Source organism: Colletotrichum scovillei, assembly GCF_011075155.1.
Source record: "Colletotrichum scovillei strain TJNH1 chromosome Unknown Contig00004, whole genome shotgun sequence".
NCBI lineage: Eukaryota > Fungi > Ascomycota > Sordariomycetes > Glomerellales > Glomerellaceae > Colletotrichum > Colletotrichum scovillei.
Genome location: NW_023336262.1, coordinates 3345098 through 3360555, shown reverse-complemented (window position 1 = coordinate 3360555; position 15458 = coordinate 3345098). Strand labels below are relative to the sequence as shown.

The 15458-nt window shown below is 52.9% G+C and overlaps 1 protein-coding gene across 1 annotated transcript; it reads left to right on the top strand.

The window, feature by feature from the left end:
* Positions 1 to 7882: 7882 nt before the first annotated feature.
* On the top strand, positions 7883 to 14207 carry HER10_EVM0011503 (chitin synthase 4). Its single transcript, XM_035483147.1, has 2 exons — positions 7883 to 13159; positions 13213 to 14207. Exons 1-2 carry the CDS (start codon positions 9907 to 9909, stop codon positions 13644 to 13646), a joined length of 3687 nt encoding a protein of 1228 aa, XP_035335379.1. The 5' UTR covers positions 7883 to 9906; the 3' UTR covers positions 13647 to 14207.
* The last annotated feature ends 1251 nt before the right edge of the window (positions 14208 to 15458 follow it).

The window sequence follows — 15458 nt, the reverse complement described above, 5'->3', positions numbered from 1 at the left end:
CTCAGACTGCGAGAGACAGCCCAGCGCGGATCCCACAAGCACCAGCCCACCATACCCGCTCTCTCTCACCCACTCAACCCACTCACCCACCCACACCAAGGAGGGATATACACAAGGCAATCTAGTAGTTTTGTACAGTACTGCAGTAGACCAGGGCCCTGCTCAGGTTGGACTGGCGTGGGATGTGTGGGCAATGGTGAATGGTGCCTTGCTAGGGGGTGCGCCTGCTTCTGTAGCGCCTCGGAGCGAGCAAGAACCAGAGGGACACTTGCGCCAAAGGAGGCCTAGCCTTGGCTGGTTGTGAAAGAGGGAGGAGGGCTGACTGACAAACCAGGCCGTCGAGGTACTAACCAGCCCAGAATTGTACGGGAACACGAAGGGGGGAGGACAGGAATAGCACCTCATAGATACGGTCCAGGGTAGGGTAAGGTTGGGTCTGAGAAGGGAAGAGGCGAGAGAAAGAAATGAAGAATACGTACAGAATGAGGCAATGTGTCCCAGAACTACGCAGTGGTAGTTTTAGTATTGAAAGCTCTTCTAGGTCGGAAACTTGACGTCGCCTACGTCACGCCGTTTGAAGTTCTGGGAGAAGTATCGGTTTGTTTGCTGATGTTTGTTGATGTTTGTTGATGATCTTGAGTCTGAACAAGCACGGATGGAAAGTCGGATGATTTGGAGAAAAAGAGATGGCAGCAGATGAACGATGCCCGAAATTCAGACAATGACAATAGAACGGACAATGGGATGGCGCAGAGGCATGAATAATGTAGTTCAGCTTTGGGTCTTCTTAGCCCGGGACCAACAACTCGTGCAGTAACCTCGGACGGGCACAATGTGAGAGAGAGTCAGCACAGGGCACGCCGCACTTCTACTTCGCCGCCGAATCGCCTCCCAGGGCTAATACCTCATGTACGAAGTACCTGGACAGGTTGGAGCAGAGCAGGGTCCAGGGCGGTCGGAAAGGGCGGCCAAAGGGATGCTGCGGAGGAATGAGGAAGGGCAACCGTAATGGAAGACTAGAAACCCAGCAGGACTGGGTGCTGGGGTGTATTAGGGTGTAAAGGATAGGATAATTGAGATGGGCATCCAAGATGAAGGGAAAGATGTCAATCCGTATGTACTATGTACGGAGTAAATAGAGAGAAGCGAAAAGCAACGTCACGCAAGGCAAAGCGAGGAGAAGAAAAGGACGAGGGGCTAGGCAGACAATGAAAGCGAGCCACGATAATGCCAAGCTTCAGAAGCCACAGCTGGAGCTAGAGCTGGAGCTGGAACTGGGGTCGAAGCTGGACCAAATTAGAGTTGGCGGCCCAGATGAATCTTAGTAGCCTTGTCGAGAGTGAATACTTCCATTTCCTCTGATTGCGCAGGCGAAAAGAAACAAAAGACGACCCTGTGGCTTCGGGAGCAATTACAACGACCACACTCATGCCCGTAGTTTGCGGGAACGTCAAGTGATGTGCCCCGCGGTCAGGTACAATGACACGAACGGTGTAAATGGAGTGGCGGTCGAATTCTCAAGGCTTGAGAATCCCTCGTGCTTCCATTGCCGAAGACAAGATTTGCATCGCGTTTAGTGGCTATGAGGGAGCAATATTGACGGCTTCTGGTGCGGACACGAGCCTCCAGCCTGATGTGGAAATCCAATTGCCCTTATTTCACCTTCAGATTCCAATACAAACATTTGCCCGCCATACACGGGATTTCGACCCACCAACTTCACATACCTACCTACGGTAGGCACCGCTCAATGGCTCGTGGGCGGTCAACTGCCCAGCCTCCAGAAAGACGCGGCTCTGATGCAATCGATGTGATGGTAAGGTACGAAGTAAGGTGGTTGGTGACTTCCACCTTGGGTTCATGATGGTGGTCACGTCAGGTGACAACATATTGCTCAAGGAAGGTAGCCCGAGGGCAAGGTACATATTGTATGGACAGGTCGGCGTCAAGGTACTTCCTGATGTCTGAACCTCAGAGCAGTTGCAGACGGAGTGGCAGTCATCTTCTCTGGACCAAAGTCTCGTCGCACCTTCCTCGACCGACCAGATGGACCGATGCAACCTGCCCCGTGTTGTGCGGCTTGTGCCCGTGTCCAACGTGCAGCTACTGCAGATGCATAGTACGGTCTGCAGCGGCAGCACGAAGAAAACGGAAAGAACGGTCAGGTACCTCACCAAACTAGGTAGAAGGTACGGATACGTACCGTGCATTGGGAAAAGAAAGCAGAAGGCACCCGCCCTCCATGCAAGTACCTAATTGCAAAGCTTTGGCTTCCTTCCTGTGTATTCCTCTTTTTCTCTTGGGAAGGACCGACCGGAAGGTACCTAGGGCACGGTGTCACCACCTGGAAACCCCGCGGCTCCCATTTGCATCGTCAACTTCCTTCAGAGACCTCGCCAGTTCGGATCCACGTTCATCTTTCAGGTTTCGGCACACACAGACAGTAGATCCGACCGGAACTCCATCGACATCAATGCCAAGGGTTTCCCCCCGACCCCAGACCAACTTGGCCACTATCTCGCCTCTGTCAAACCTGTCTTGCAACGCTGCTACACTTTCATGTCACCTCCGGTCACCGCCTCTCCACAGAACCGGTACGCAAGTCGCTCATGTCCCAGTGAGCATACCGCTTGTCCCTAAGCCTTCGGAGACACGGGGATTCAGAACATGCAGACCGGTTCTGTTCGCTGAGAGCGTGGAACAGAGCAGTCCCGTCCTTTCGCCTCCAGCCTCCTGCAACCTCTGCTCGAACTAACACCCAAAAACTGATGCCGGCTCCTCCAATTCACAGCACGTAATCCGGGCTCCATCTCATCGCATCCCTTTTTTTCTCTGTTGGCTCGACGCGCGTAGCTAATGAAGCAATGAAATCGTTCGTTTCACCTTGATCCGGAGGGGTGCCCAGCCTGGGCCTTCTCTTCGCCTCATTGTCATTAACGACCTCGCCTAGCCCCCTATTCGCATCGGCACATCTGCCTCGACCAAGCATCCGCTGGGATATCCAAACGTGCGAGGCACGCAAACACCACCCTGAGGCTTGCAAAGATTCTTGTCTCCGAGATCCCTGTCCTCACCTACTGTGGCCGTGTGACGGGCATTGAGGACCAGGATCCCGTCACCTTCCCCGCCGCACGACCCTGTGTAAAAGGAAGAACCAAAAGAAGGGACTTCAGGGTAGCCTCCACCAGCCAAAGGCCTGCCAGAAGAACGGATCCAATGTGATCCCCGCCAGAGAAAGGCAGTGAAGTTCGTTCGAGAACCCGCTGCCAACCTCCGAGTACAACTAAGAATGGTTAGCTCTTGTGACCAAGCAACTCACGCCAGAGATCTGCCTCGCGACAAGGCTCGATACGACGGACTCTTTGCGCATCCCGCATTTCCCGTGTTCGTTTCGAAACCTTTCTGTGCACACGCGGTTCCCAAGGAGCAGGCAGCCTAGTAATTATTAACAACTGTCTTTTGCATTCAGGTGGAAAATACTCGGTAGATGTATCTGTTCAGCATTAGATGGTGCACAGCGCATAGTCGTCCAATTTTGGGCGTCTCCAAGTCTCCGCTGTTCCATGAATATTCATGTGGGTTCTACAGAGTGGTCAGCCCCAGCGGTTCAGCGTCCTAGCATGGGTCTGACGGCCGAATCGGCGAGAGTTCTGGGTCTTGGGAAAAGGCCGCGCCAGAGGACGACCCTGCAGCTGCTATTGAATAGGTCTGGAAAGGGGAAGCTCCCGGACCAGGGACAACCGCCAGTCCAACGAGAAGGGAACAAAAAGAAGTCCAACAAGCACGCAAACCAGGCTGACGCAAGTAACGGTCAGAATGGCTGCGAGTATGAACTCAGAAGCGCCGTTGAATCCGCCGCCAGACACGCCTCTTCCCAGTTCTTTGCCGCTTCTGAACATCAGCTACACCTTACCGAGAATGAATTGACCAAAGCCACTCGGAAAAGGTCTGGGATGGATTCCGCCAGGAAAAGCGGGTGGTGCGGTTTTTGCTCGTCATGTGAGGCATCATCCCGCACGATGCTGTCGCTATCGCGAAATCGCATGCAGGGCATGGATGGCCGGCTGACCGCGCCCCTCGTACAGGCAAAATAGGTTACCTTCGATCAACACCGCAAACCCACTGTTGTGCATTGCCAAGTCGACCGAGCCCAGTGCTTCCCCCGAAGCTGAAAAGCCCCTTTTCAACTTTTCAACGAGACTTTCCAAAGGCGCTCCACCACTACTCCCGTAGACGCAGTGTTCAACACACAATTTTCTCAACATCTAGTGCTGATTGCATAGTTTCGCAACCTCGAAAGCTGTCATATTCGGAGTCGCACGCTCTCGCTAGTGTACAACATTGCTACTTGAGAACACTTTTGCTTCAGTCCGGGGTCGGTCATGTCGATCCATGGAGCCCCGTTGTCCGTGGGTCCAATATGAAAAGGCAACGGCCACCACGGCGGACATCGCGGATTTGAAAACCACGACGTGCGACGCAGCCACTGCAGCTTGTAGCACCAATCACAGTCGGTTTCCTTATTCCCCGCATGGCGCCTGTAGCCTGTATCCGTAGGCAGATTCGATTTGGAAATTAAGGACCCCGGAACCTTGGAGCTGGTTCTGCGAAGTGTCCATCGATTGGCGAGCCTCCTTTGCCGAATGAAAGCGCCCGAAAGTTTTCATTCGTGCATCGTGGTCAAAATGACGACGTGAAGGTCAGTGACCTGACTACCGTTATGACAGCGTCAAGAGGAATGAGAATCTCGTGATCTCAGTGGCTTTCTGAGTTGATTGCTAGTCAGACCGCAGCTGAATTTATCGGGATCAATCAACAGGCTGATAATACGGCGGCTCTGAATAGTGCCTTTGGTGCCTGGTGCGAATCTCATCAACGTCGTCGATGCCAATTTGGTTGTGTGATTCTGGAGCCAGGCTGAATCAGTTGGCCTTCCACAAGTGTGGTCTCGCCTCAGTACCCGAGATGCATTTTGGCTCAGAAACATTTGCATTTCTTCCTTTCTCTCTCACGCCCAAGCATCTATAGTTGCGGGTGTCTGGTCTGTCGGGTGCCACTTGCTTGCCAAGCCCGGCAAAAAGGCCCAAGTTGCATGTCCGTACTGTTGACTACTTGGTGCAGATAGGTTGAGATCGCTAGATCAACAGCCTTCACCAGTGCCGAACATCTTTGGTCAAGGATAACACTGGCCTGACAGCAGCCTTACGGAATTTAGACGAAGCACAACGATAAGCTGGCAATTGTGCGGAACGACATTGAAACAAATCAATCCATCCTGTCCAGAGCCCTGGCCACCACAGTCTTAAGGTGCAGTCAATTGCAATGAGACGCCCCAGGAGCCGGTGTAACGAACGAGGGAACGGATAGGCACTGCACAACATCAACAATATCTGGAATGCATGCCGAGGTTGATGTTCGGAGATGAGACAGACAAGTCGGAGAACCTTACGAGGTTCCAAGAAGTTCAATATCGGGATGAACACCAGACATATTTTCATCTGATTTTGCGACGCACAGCTTATTCTGCACGTCTCTATCACCATAGGGTCAACAGACACACACAAGGTATCCGAGATTTCTTATTCAGCTGGTGGAGCTCCACGACGCCAACCCAGAAGCGATCTACAACCTGTCAGTTCCCAAGCCAAGCAATCAATCCTAGATACAGACGCACATCTATACAGATCCTGGGCGATGACTAGGCACGGATTCAACAGCGAAACCAAACCCCACGATTCGCAAATTTGTCACACTGACACCAGCCCGTGCATATACTACGGGATACGGATACCCAAAGCTCCATACAAACATGGGATATTTGGCCGCCACTCCGGGAGAAGTAAGGTAGAAGACAGTGGGACACAGAAACGGCGATGCGCGCGGGCTAACTTAGTACGTGTGGATTTGACGATAACGATGCAGAGCTCCATTCCGAGGGAGGCTCAAAACTAAGTTTCTCGTTCCCAGTGGAGGCGGCACGGAGGCGAAAACCCAAAAAGCGCCGGGGCCGCGGATCAGGATCCTGATTATCGCATTGCCGCTGTCCTTGGCCAAGGGTATCTATCTTGATAACTACGGATACACAGCACGGTGGCAGCTGCAAGGGCAGCAGATGCTGGAAACGAGCCGATAGGAGTGTGGTATGCAGACGATGGAGTTCCTCGACGTGGCGCGCTCGTATCCTTATCTAATAACTTACGACGACGAATACCAACCGGACCGACAGGACAGCGGCAAATGCAAAGGTGGAATTCCCATACTTCAGTGGAGGGAAGCATTCCTCGGATCGCATCAGAGCCACTTTGAAACACGAAAAAAATACAACGATTCTTAGCCGTGTTATCCGTATGCGATCGGCTCACGGCTAGGTTTAGATATCAAGTGCAAACTCTGGGTCTTTGGACGGCAGTTCAGGCAACGCTCGACTGCCAATGACAGACGGATCTCCTCATGCAATTGCGACTGGAGAGACGGGTTTGATTGAATGTCCGGCATTGGGTTGAATTGTGATCTTTCCGTTTCTCACGAGAGCAGCAATGAGGTATGTCAAAACCAATACGGTTCGGAAGCCTTGATATTCCCTATAAATTGTTTTGGCTGTCGCAAATCTCGGTGCCGGCCGAGGAGAGCGACGCCTCTAACACGGGCGCTAGGAGCGACCAACGGCAATGAAGCCTCAGAACACGAGGTGATCAACTTGCCTGATGTGCTGACTAAGAAGATTGAGGGAAATTCAAACCGATTTTCTATGTTGGTAAAGCTTCTTCCGGATACACCGTCTACGGAGTAGGTGTCGCTCCCCTCCACCATCAGAACCGGCTTGGGCGGAGTTCGGGCGAGGCGCAGGCGCAGGCACATAAAGTTGAGCCAAGCTCTGAAATGCAGGTAAGCAAAGACAAACTCTCTTTCGGGTCTGGTGAACATTTCCGAGCTGCTTTGGGGGCGGCTGGCCGGCTGGTCGACTGGGCAACAGGGGCTTGAGCTTGAAAATAGCAACCCTGGTCCTGCATGCTGATCTGGTTTTTAGACTACCTGGTGTGGATAGAGAGGTGCGGATTCAAGCGCGTATCCAGGCAATACATCGTTTGTGAGTGGGTGGGAGTGCCCATCAGTTCGTATGGAGTCCGCATTTCATCCGCCACCCCGGGCAATCTTCTATGACGAATTGCAAAGTAAGTGGGCTATGGGTTCAAGAGCGCAACGATTCTTTCGTCGTGGGAAAGGCCGGCGCCGTTGGGCCTTTGCGACAACATGAAGGGGCATGGAACGAGAACACTGAGTCGGAGCTGCCAAATGATGTTTGAGCATCAGTCATTTGCGTGCCAGAGGAATGGCTGACTGGCGCCTCTGTCGTCAATGTTTGGCTTGTTTTGTCCTCTACATACAAGTCCAGCGTACTATGGATGCTTGAGGTACGTGGGCCAACTTGCGAGGCCGAGGTCCGAGTACTTCGATGGTACTTCCGATGTACCCCGTGGGCGAGAAATTGGTGCTCCGGTTCTACCATCCCAAACCCCCTGTCCCTCGGCTGAGGTATTGACCATGTCGACTTGAGCCAAACTCAATCTTTGCCCTTTCCCCGTCGACTGGATGACAATCCGTGGCCGAGCCGTGCGCAACCTCGTGGGGTTCGTGATGGCAACTAGAAGGATACTAGAGGTCTCCTGCGATCAATAAATCTGCCCAATGGTGGCAGGTTCATTCAGGGCAGCTCAGATGAGGGATCACGTCGATATATTTAAAGTAGGGAGTACTTTAGCAGTAGCATTGGCAAACGAGACCCAGCCACGCCAGACAGCAACGTAGTAACGCGAGCCAGCCGTCCAGAAAGAAAAAAAATCAATAATACGAGATTTGGGTGAGGCGAGGGTGCTGGGCCATGTGGCGGTTTGGAACGCAATGGGACAGCCGGCGCGATCAAGGACGATACCTCGTCCCAAGTGTGATTTCTATGGCTGAGCAAAGTACCGATGGCCCTTGGACTAAGACGGCCTGCTTCACCGGACTCTCTTTTGATTTCCCCTTTCCTGCTGGACTGGTCTGGGCTGTCCCAGAGTAATTCTTTGGTGCCCACTGTCCACACTGATCGCCCATCATTGCCCATCCCTTCCTTCAAGACGCCTCGTGCCAACAGGAACGAGTCTCATAGCCTTGGGAAGCAAATTGTGTTGTGACTTGTCGTCGGCCGTCGTCCCTCCCGAACATTTCGTCCCTCGCTCGACGCTCAGTCTTGTTCCTTTTCCACCTTTCGCTGACCTTACCTTTCGCGCCAACCCCCCGTCGTTCTTGGCTTTCGAAATCAGTCGACATTTGGAGCACGACTGACTACCTACTTTCGTTTCCGCTCGTCTTGCTTCTGCAGAACCGAGATTCAGGCCTCATTTCCCTGCGATTCAATTTGGCTATCCTACCTTGCGCTGGGCACTCTTAGTCGCAACTTTGACGATAGTTGCAACATAGCTGCAACTGCCATATTGACGACAAACTCCGTCCATTTCGATCGTTGCCACCCCGATTTGGCTGACGAAGGAGGCAATTCAGGACGGACTGTGCGCAACATTGCATCTGTTGCCCCGGCCTCCTCGCTCGCTCGCTCCCATCATCCATCGCTCTCTTTCTCTCAACAGGTGGTGCGCACTTGCCTGCAACCCAAAATACGCCTGTCCGTACCATCGCGCAATCAGTCGGTCAATCGTCTTGGGCTTTTCAACCATCGAACCAGTCGGTCAGCTCTTGGACCACAGGAAACAAGATCGACGTTGTTGCAATTGCTGCTGCTGCTCAGTAGTCGTGTCGGTTGCCATCTGAAACCATCTCTCTATCCCGCCGCACTTGCGACGAAACTTCCATCCGCTCTTTTCGTCCCTCCAATCCATCCAATTCGATACCTGCATAGCGGACAGTCGTCTTGAATTGTTCCATCGCTATTGCTTCGCACGACTCACTACCAACCACCCCTGGTCCCAAGTAATTGTGCAAGGTACTGAGTTGGAGCACATAAGCCGTGCGTCAGATTGCTTCGGACCACAAAAGCAACAGAAAGACCGGATAAGCACGCATCAACCAGACAGGAGAATAGACGCGAGAAGAAAGGACAAAACCCCAGGTAGGATCAGGTCCAAGAAAAGAAGGACAAAAGGAACGCAGCGACCGCCACCTTTTGGACCGTTCATCGCTTGTTGAGGTCTCGACCACCATTGTAAAGGCAAAACTGGGATTGCCCACACAACCACCAACCATCTCAGCTTTTCTTGCTTTGAGTTACCCGTCGGCACTGCACAAGGCAACAGGGAAGCAAGCAAGTCGCAGTCACTCCGTGCTTTGCAGAACAAGGAGCGCTTCAGACTCTTTTGCTGGCAACTTCCTTGCTTGGCCTCGTTGTCCAGCTGTCACCCCCGACCTGCTGGCGCAGAAACAGAGAAAAGCCGGGTCGAAAATAGGGACGGCTTCCCCATTGATTCGCCGTCTCCCAAGGAACAACCCCCCGCTATTGGCAGGGGTGCCCAGGCCCAGACATCCACAATTCTTGCCTGGAGGTGCTTTCCTCCCAATAACAACTCCTGTGAGTATGACCTCCCGCCAACGCCAACGACCTGCAACTGGCTGCTGTCTTTTCGCTGTTGCTGTTGTGGTTTCTTGATCCTTCACATTTGCTTCCCATCCCACGCAACACCGCATATCTGTATTTCCTCAGTATTTGCGTTTATACCACTCTCCTCCCTCCCTGTTACGAAAAGAAACCGAGCTCGACTCGTTTTGTCGCCCGTTTTCAACTCGCGACAGACCTCAGGCGCCTCTTTGGGAAGGGTGAAGTCTCCCTGCTCGAACAACTTCTTTGCTGCCGCTGGGAGCTGGCTCCATCTTCATTTCAGAATCAAAGACTAACCTGCATCTTCTCACAGGACCATGTCTCTCCCCGAAAGGCCTGCAGCGACCTCTCCCTTCGAGAATAGGAGTGCCTACAGAAACTCGCCGTCGCGACGGAATCGTCCGGACGATGTCGAGACTGGCGGCTACTATCCCGTAGGAGGGCGACCTCAGCACCAACGTGGGCAATCAGCGACCTCTTTCCCCGAGACGATCTCAACTCCTAATATCAATACAGAGAACCAGCCTCTATCCCCGACCTACGACTCGCCGGCTCCAGGACCCTCGACCGGCGACCAGGCTTTCACGAGAAAGAGAAGTCTGATTCGACCCGAGCGACACAGAATAGACAAGGACCATCCCAATTACTACTACCGTAAACATGCCGCCAACATGAACGTTCTGCCCTCGGCGACCGGAAACGATCCGATAGTCGAGGACATGGAAGGGACGACCGATGTTTCTGGGCGTTCGCAAACGAACGATAACTTCTCGGATGCTTCACCACCACGAGGAGTTAACAGCAGGCAGAACAGCGGCGAGGAAAAGAAAGGACACTCGAAAACCAAGGCTAAGCGCTTGAGTCGCCACAAGTCGGGCAAGCTCACCAAGGATGGCAAGGGAAAGCGGCACAAGAATAAGCAGGTCGAGCAGATCCGCCCGCCGAGCTTCTGGAACGTCTACTGCGCCATCATCACCTTCTGGTGTCCAAACTTTATGCTGAAATGCTGTGGTATGGCCTCAAAAGAGCAGCAGAGAGCTTGGAGAGAGAAGATTGGCCTGATCAGCATCATCTTGCTCATCATGGGATTTGTCGGTTTCTTGACTTTCGGTTTCACTCAGGTAGTGTGCGGAACCCCGCCGCCGCGCCTCCAGGTCAATGATGTGGACAGTGGATACATGATCTTCCACGGAACGGCCTACGATTTGACGCGCTCCCGTCACCCTCCCGCCGATGGCGTGCCCATGATCAATAGGACTCACGGCGCCAACGTCTTGTACGACCTGCCGGAGAAGAACGGCGGAAAGGACGGCAGTTTCTTGTTCCAAAACGTCAACGGCAGATGCAAGAACCTCATTACCCTGGCCGACAACTCTGATGTCCCGACAAACAGCAACGGTGACCTGGCGTGGTACTTCCCTTGCACCGTCTTCAACCAGGACGGCTCGTCCAAGCCCAACTTGACAATTCCTTACTACCTTGGCTACTCCTGCCATACGACGCAGAAGAGTCGCGATACCTTTTACTTGGACTTGGACGGTACCGCCGATGTCTACTTCACGTGGAACGACATCAAGAACAGCTCCCGAAACTTGATTGTGTACTCTGGCACTGTCCTCGATCTCGACTTGCTCAACTGGTTTAATACTAGCCAGGTCAAGGTACCAGCTCGGTTCAACGAGCTCAAGGACAAGACTACGGCAGTGAACAAGGCCATTCGTGGACGCGACGTCACCAGAGCTTTCCAGGCCTCGGGCGACAAGCAGATTGCCGAATGTTTCGAGGAGATTATCAAGGTCGGATCAGTCGATACTGACACTGTGGGTTGCATTGCGTCCAAGGTCGTTCTCTACGTCTCTTTGGTTCTGATTCTCGCTGTCGTGTTGACGAGATTCGTCCTCGCTGTCTTCTTCCAATGGTTCATCAGCAGAACGTACGCCGCCGCCAAGACATCTCAGACCAAGGACAAGCGCAAGCGCAATCAACAGATTGAGGACTGGTCTGAAGACATCTATCGCGCACCTCCCAGACTACCTGGCGATATCGGAAGCAGTGTCAATGGCTCTTCAGATCGGACGAGCAAACGTCAGAGTACCTTCCTGCCCACAACTTCTCGGTTCTCCGCTGTCTATGGAGCTGGTGCCGCACCGCAGGCTGGTGGACGCAGGATGCCTACTACCATGGCCAGTTCAGGTGCTGGCAGCAACATGATGCACTCCAACGCCATGTACCGCCAGGGCAACGACAGTCGTACCAGCTTCCTTCGCTCAGATCCCTACACCAGCAACGTACCCTCAACCGAAGGTCCTGGGCCTGCTGGCTTCATCCACGAAGCCGTTGTGCCTCAGCCGCCCGCCGACTGGATGCCCTTTGGTTACCCTCTTGCCCACACCATGTGCCTTGTTACCGCCTACTCTGAAGGTCACCTTGGTATTCGAACCACTCTCGATTCTATCGCCATGACCGACTACCCCAACAGCCACAAGGTTATCGTCATTATTTGTGACGGTATCATCAAGGGCAAGGGCGAGTCCATGTCTACTCCTGACTACTGCTTGGCTATGATGAAGGACCACACCATTCTTCCCGAGGAAGTCGAACCCTTCTCCTACGTTGCGGTTGCGAGCGGTTCCAAGCGACACAACATGGCCAAGATCTACTCCGGTTTCTACGACTACGGCAACGAATCTGCTATCCCGCTCGAGAAGCAGCAAAGAGTTCCCGTTCTTCTGGTTGTCAAGTGTGGTACACCCGATGAGGCGACCAAGTCCAAGCCAGGCAACCGTGGTAAGCGTGACAGTCAGATCATTCTCATGTCTTTCCTTCAGAAGGTCATGTTCGATGAGCGCATGACAGAGCTCGAGTACGAAATGTTCAACGGTCTATGGAAGGTCACGGGTATATCACCCGACTTCTACGAAATTGTTCTCATGGTCGACGCCGATACCAAGGTCTTCCCCGACAGTCTGACGCACATGGTTTCTGCCATGGTCAAGGATCCCGAAATCATGGGTCTCTGCGGTGAGACGAAGATTGCCAACAAGCGTGACAGCTGGGTTTCCGCCATTCAGGTCTTCGAGTACTTCATCTCTCACCACTTGTCCAAGTCTTTCGAGTCCGTCTTTGGCGGTGTCACCTGTTTGCCCGGTTGCTTCTGCATGTACCGCATCAAGGCGCCCAAGGGAGCCCAGGACTACTGGGTGCCCATCTTGGCCAACCCGGACATCGTTGAGCACTACTCTGAGAACGTGGTTGACACCCTGCACAAGAAGAACTTGCTTCTGCTCGGTGAGGATCGATACCTGACAACTCTCATGCTCCGGACCTTCCCCAAGCGTAAGCAGGTGTTCGTGCCCCAAGCCGTTTGCAAGACCACGGTGCCCGACACCTTTGCCGTTTTGCTTTCGCAGCGTCGACGATGGATCAACTCGACAATTCACAACCTGATGGAACTGGTCTTGGTTCGTGACCTTTGTGGTACTTTCTGCTTCAGTATGCAGTTTGTCATCTTCATCGAGCTCATGGGAACTCTCGTCCTGCCCGCTGCTATTGCATTTACTTTCTACGTCGGTGAGTATCTAAGACGCCTATTCTATTTGATACCCAGCTAACAACTTCTCCAGTCATCATCTCCATTGTCAATTCGCCTCCGCAGATCATCCCCTTGGTTCTGCTTGCCCTGATTCTTGGCCTTCCCGCTGTGCTCATCGTCTTGACCGCTCACTCCTGGTCGTACGTCGTGTGGATGCTTATCTACCTCTGCTCGCTGCCCCTATGGAACTTTGTCCTTCCCACGTACGCGTTCTGGAAGTTTGACGACTTCTCCTGGGGAGATACCAGAAAGACGGCGGGCGAGAAGACGAAGAAGGCCGGTCTCGAGTACGAGGGCGAGTTTGACAGCAGCAAGATCACGATGAAGAGATGGGCCGAATTTGAGCGCGAACGCCGGACGCGCAACAACTACTGGGGTTCCAAGGAGAACGTCGTCGGGGGTGGCAACACCTGGTCGGCGCCGCTGGGCCACCAGTACCAAGACGAGTACTACTCTGACGCATAAAAAGCAAAATCACACACGGCCGGGCGTTTTCTGTTTCAAAGCATGAGGATATACTTAACTGGGGACTTTTACGAAAAGGCGCACATCACATGAGGCCTCTTTTCACTTATTTCCTGATGATGAACCAAAAAGGGGAGGGATGAGCATTGCGTATAATTGAAATGGCTCGGCCAACTTGTAATAAAGGAGAGAGAGAAGCCGGGGTGGAGCAAAACTGTATTGACGCTGTTCTTTATTGCCGCAACTTGGAGCTTGATTATCGTTTCCCCCGAATCCCGTGCCGTTGTCCATCTCCTTGATAAAGGCGCGAAGCCTCACTTTGTGCTTCTCCTCGTTATGATGACGAGGCGACCATGGATATTCCTGAGTTTCCCGGAGGCCGCCGCTGCCCAGTACGCGGGACGGAAGACGTCTCGCAGGGAGCATGTTCTCCAGTCTTTGGAGATACTTCTATCCGTGAGCCGATCGCATCGGTTCGCGCATGGCATCAGTATCGCGAATCATGAGCCACTGTATTAAACATCAATCTAGTCTGCCCCGGTCGACATTGCTAGTATCAACACAGTCCATCCATCCAACCATGCAAGCATTACCAGGAAAGAGGAAAGAAGGCAGGGTTTGCGAGTCATCACCTACCCTCCATCATCACCGTTGCCCTTGGATGATTGCGACAATTGTCTGAGATGACTCGGCCGAGAGAGAGCAAACGCCAATACGTCGGGCGTTTCTTTGGGGGGCAAGGGATTTTCTCGGATTATTGGAGGGTGAATAGATAGACCCATACACACTATATAATCTACGCACGCATATCTTCTCCCGTATACGATACTCCCACACACACACAATGTTGGAAAAGAAGCAATATTGGGTGTAAATGCCGTGTGACCTCACGGCGGACTGTGATTTGACGAACATGGGAATTCTCGTGTTACAAGAGTTGAGAGGGAGGCAGCCACGCTGTACACTGTACACACACACAGACAAGAGGAAGGGAGAGGAAAATGAGGAAGAGGGTAAAATGTTCTTTTCTCCTTTCTCGTTTTCTCGCTCTTTCTTACGCTGGTTCCTTGATGATGGCACTGTGATGTAGATGAGTTGTATGAACTCCCCGGCTTTTGATCCCGTTCACTGTTGCCCGGAACTAGTCTGGACGAGTATGTTTCGACCGTCCGACGTGGCCAACAAGCGATGTTCACTAAACACAATTTTCGCATCCCATCGCACATGGAAGCCACGGGATGGGACGGGATGGGGAGGGGTTAAGGGGGGAGGTTGGAAATGAATTAAAAAAAAAAAAAAAAAAAAAAACGCGGGACGGATCTTATGGCTAGGTAGTTGGACCAGCACGACCAGGTGTGGGAGAAATCCCAGTAAACCGGTGAGATTGTGGAGAAGGGAACGGGAACGGACGGACGGACTGGAAGCCTGGAATGAGAAAAGGGTATGATGATCAACCTCCGAGAAAGAAAGGGATGTTTCTAAAAACCACACAGACTTCGGACGGGGGTGGCTGGCAACAACGCTCCATAATGGATAGAAGGGTGACCGGAGAGAGAGAGAGAGAGAGAGAGAGAGAGAGACTTAGTAAGAAGGGCACAATAGCTGCAGGTAGCCGAGACATTGGTCCTTACCCAGTTTCCCTCGTGGCCCCTTTGCATTTTACCGTCTGCGAATGTCTCTTTTCTTTCCTTGGCCGCTCGCATTCTCATTAGCTTCTCTGCAAATGTCGTCCCTCGGTGCGTTCGTTATTCGCGGCAACGGTGCGGATTTTGCTGATCGATTGACGATTTTACGCACGGCCTTTGACCCGCC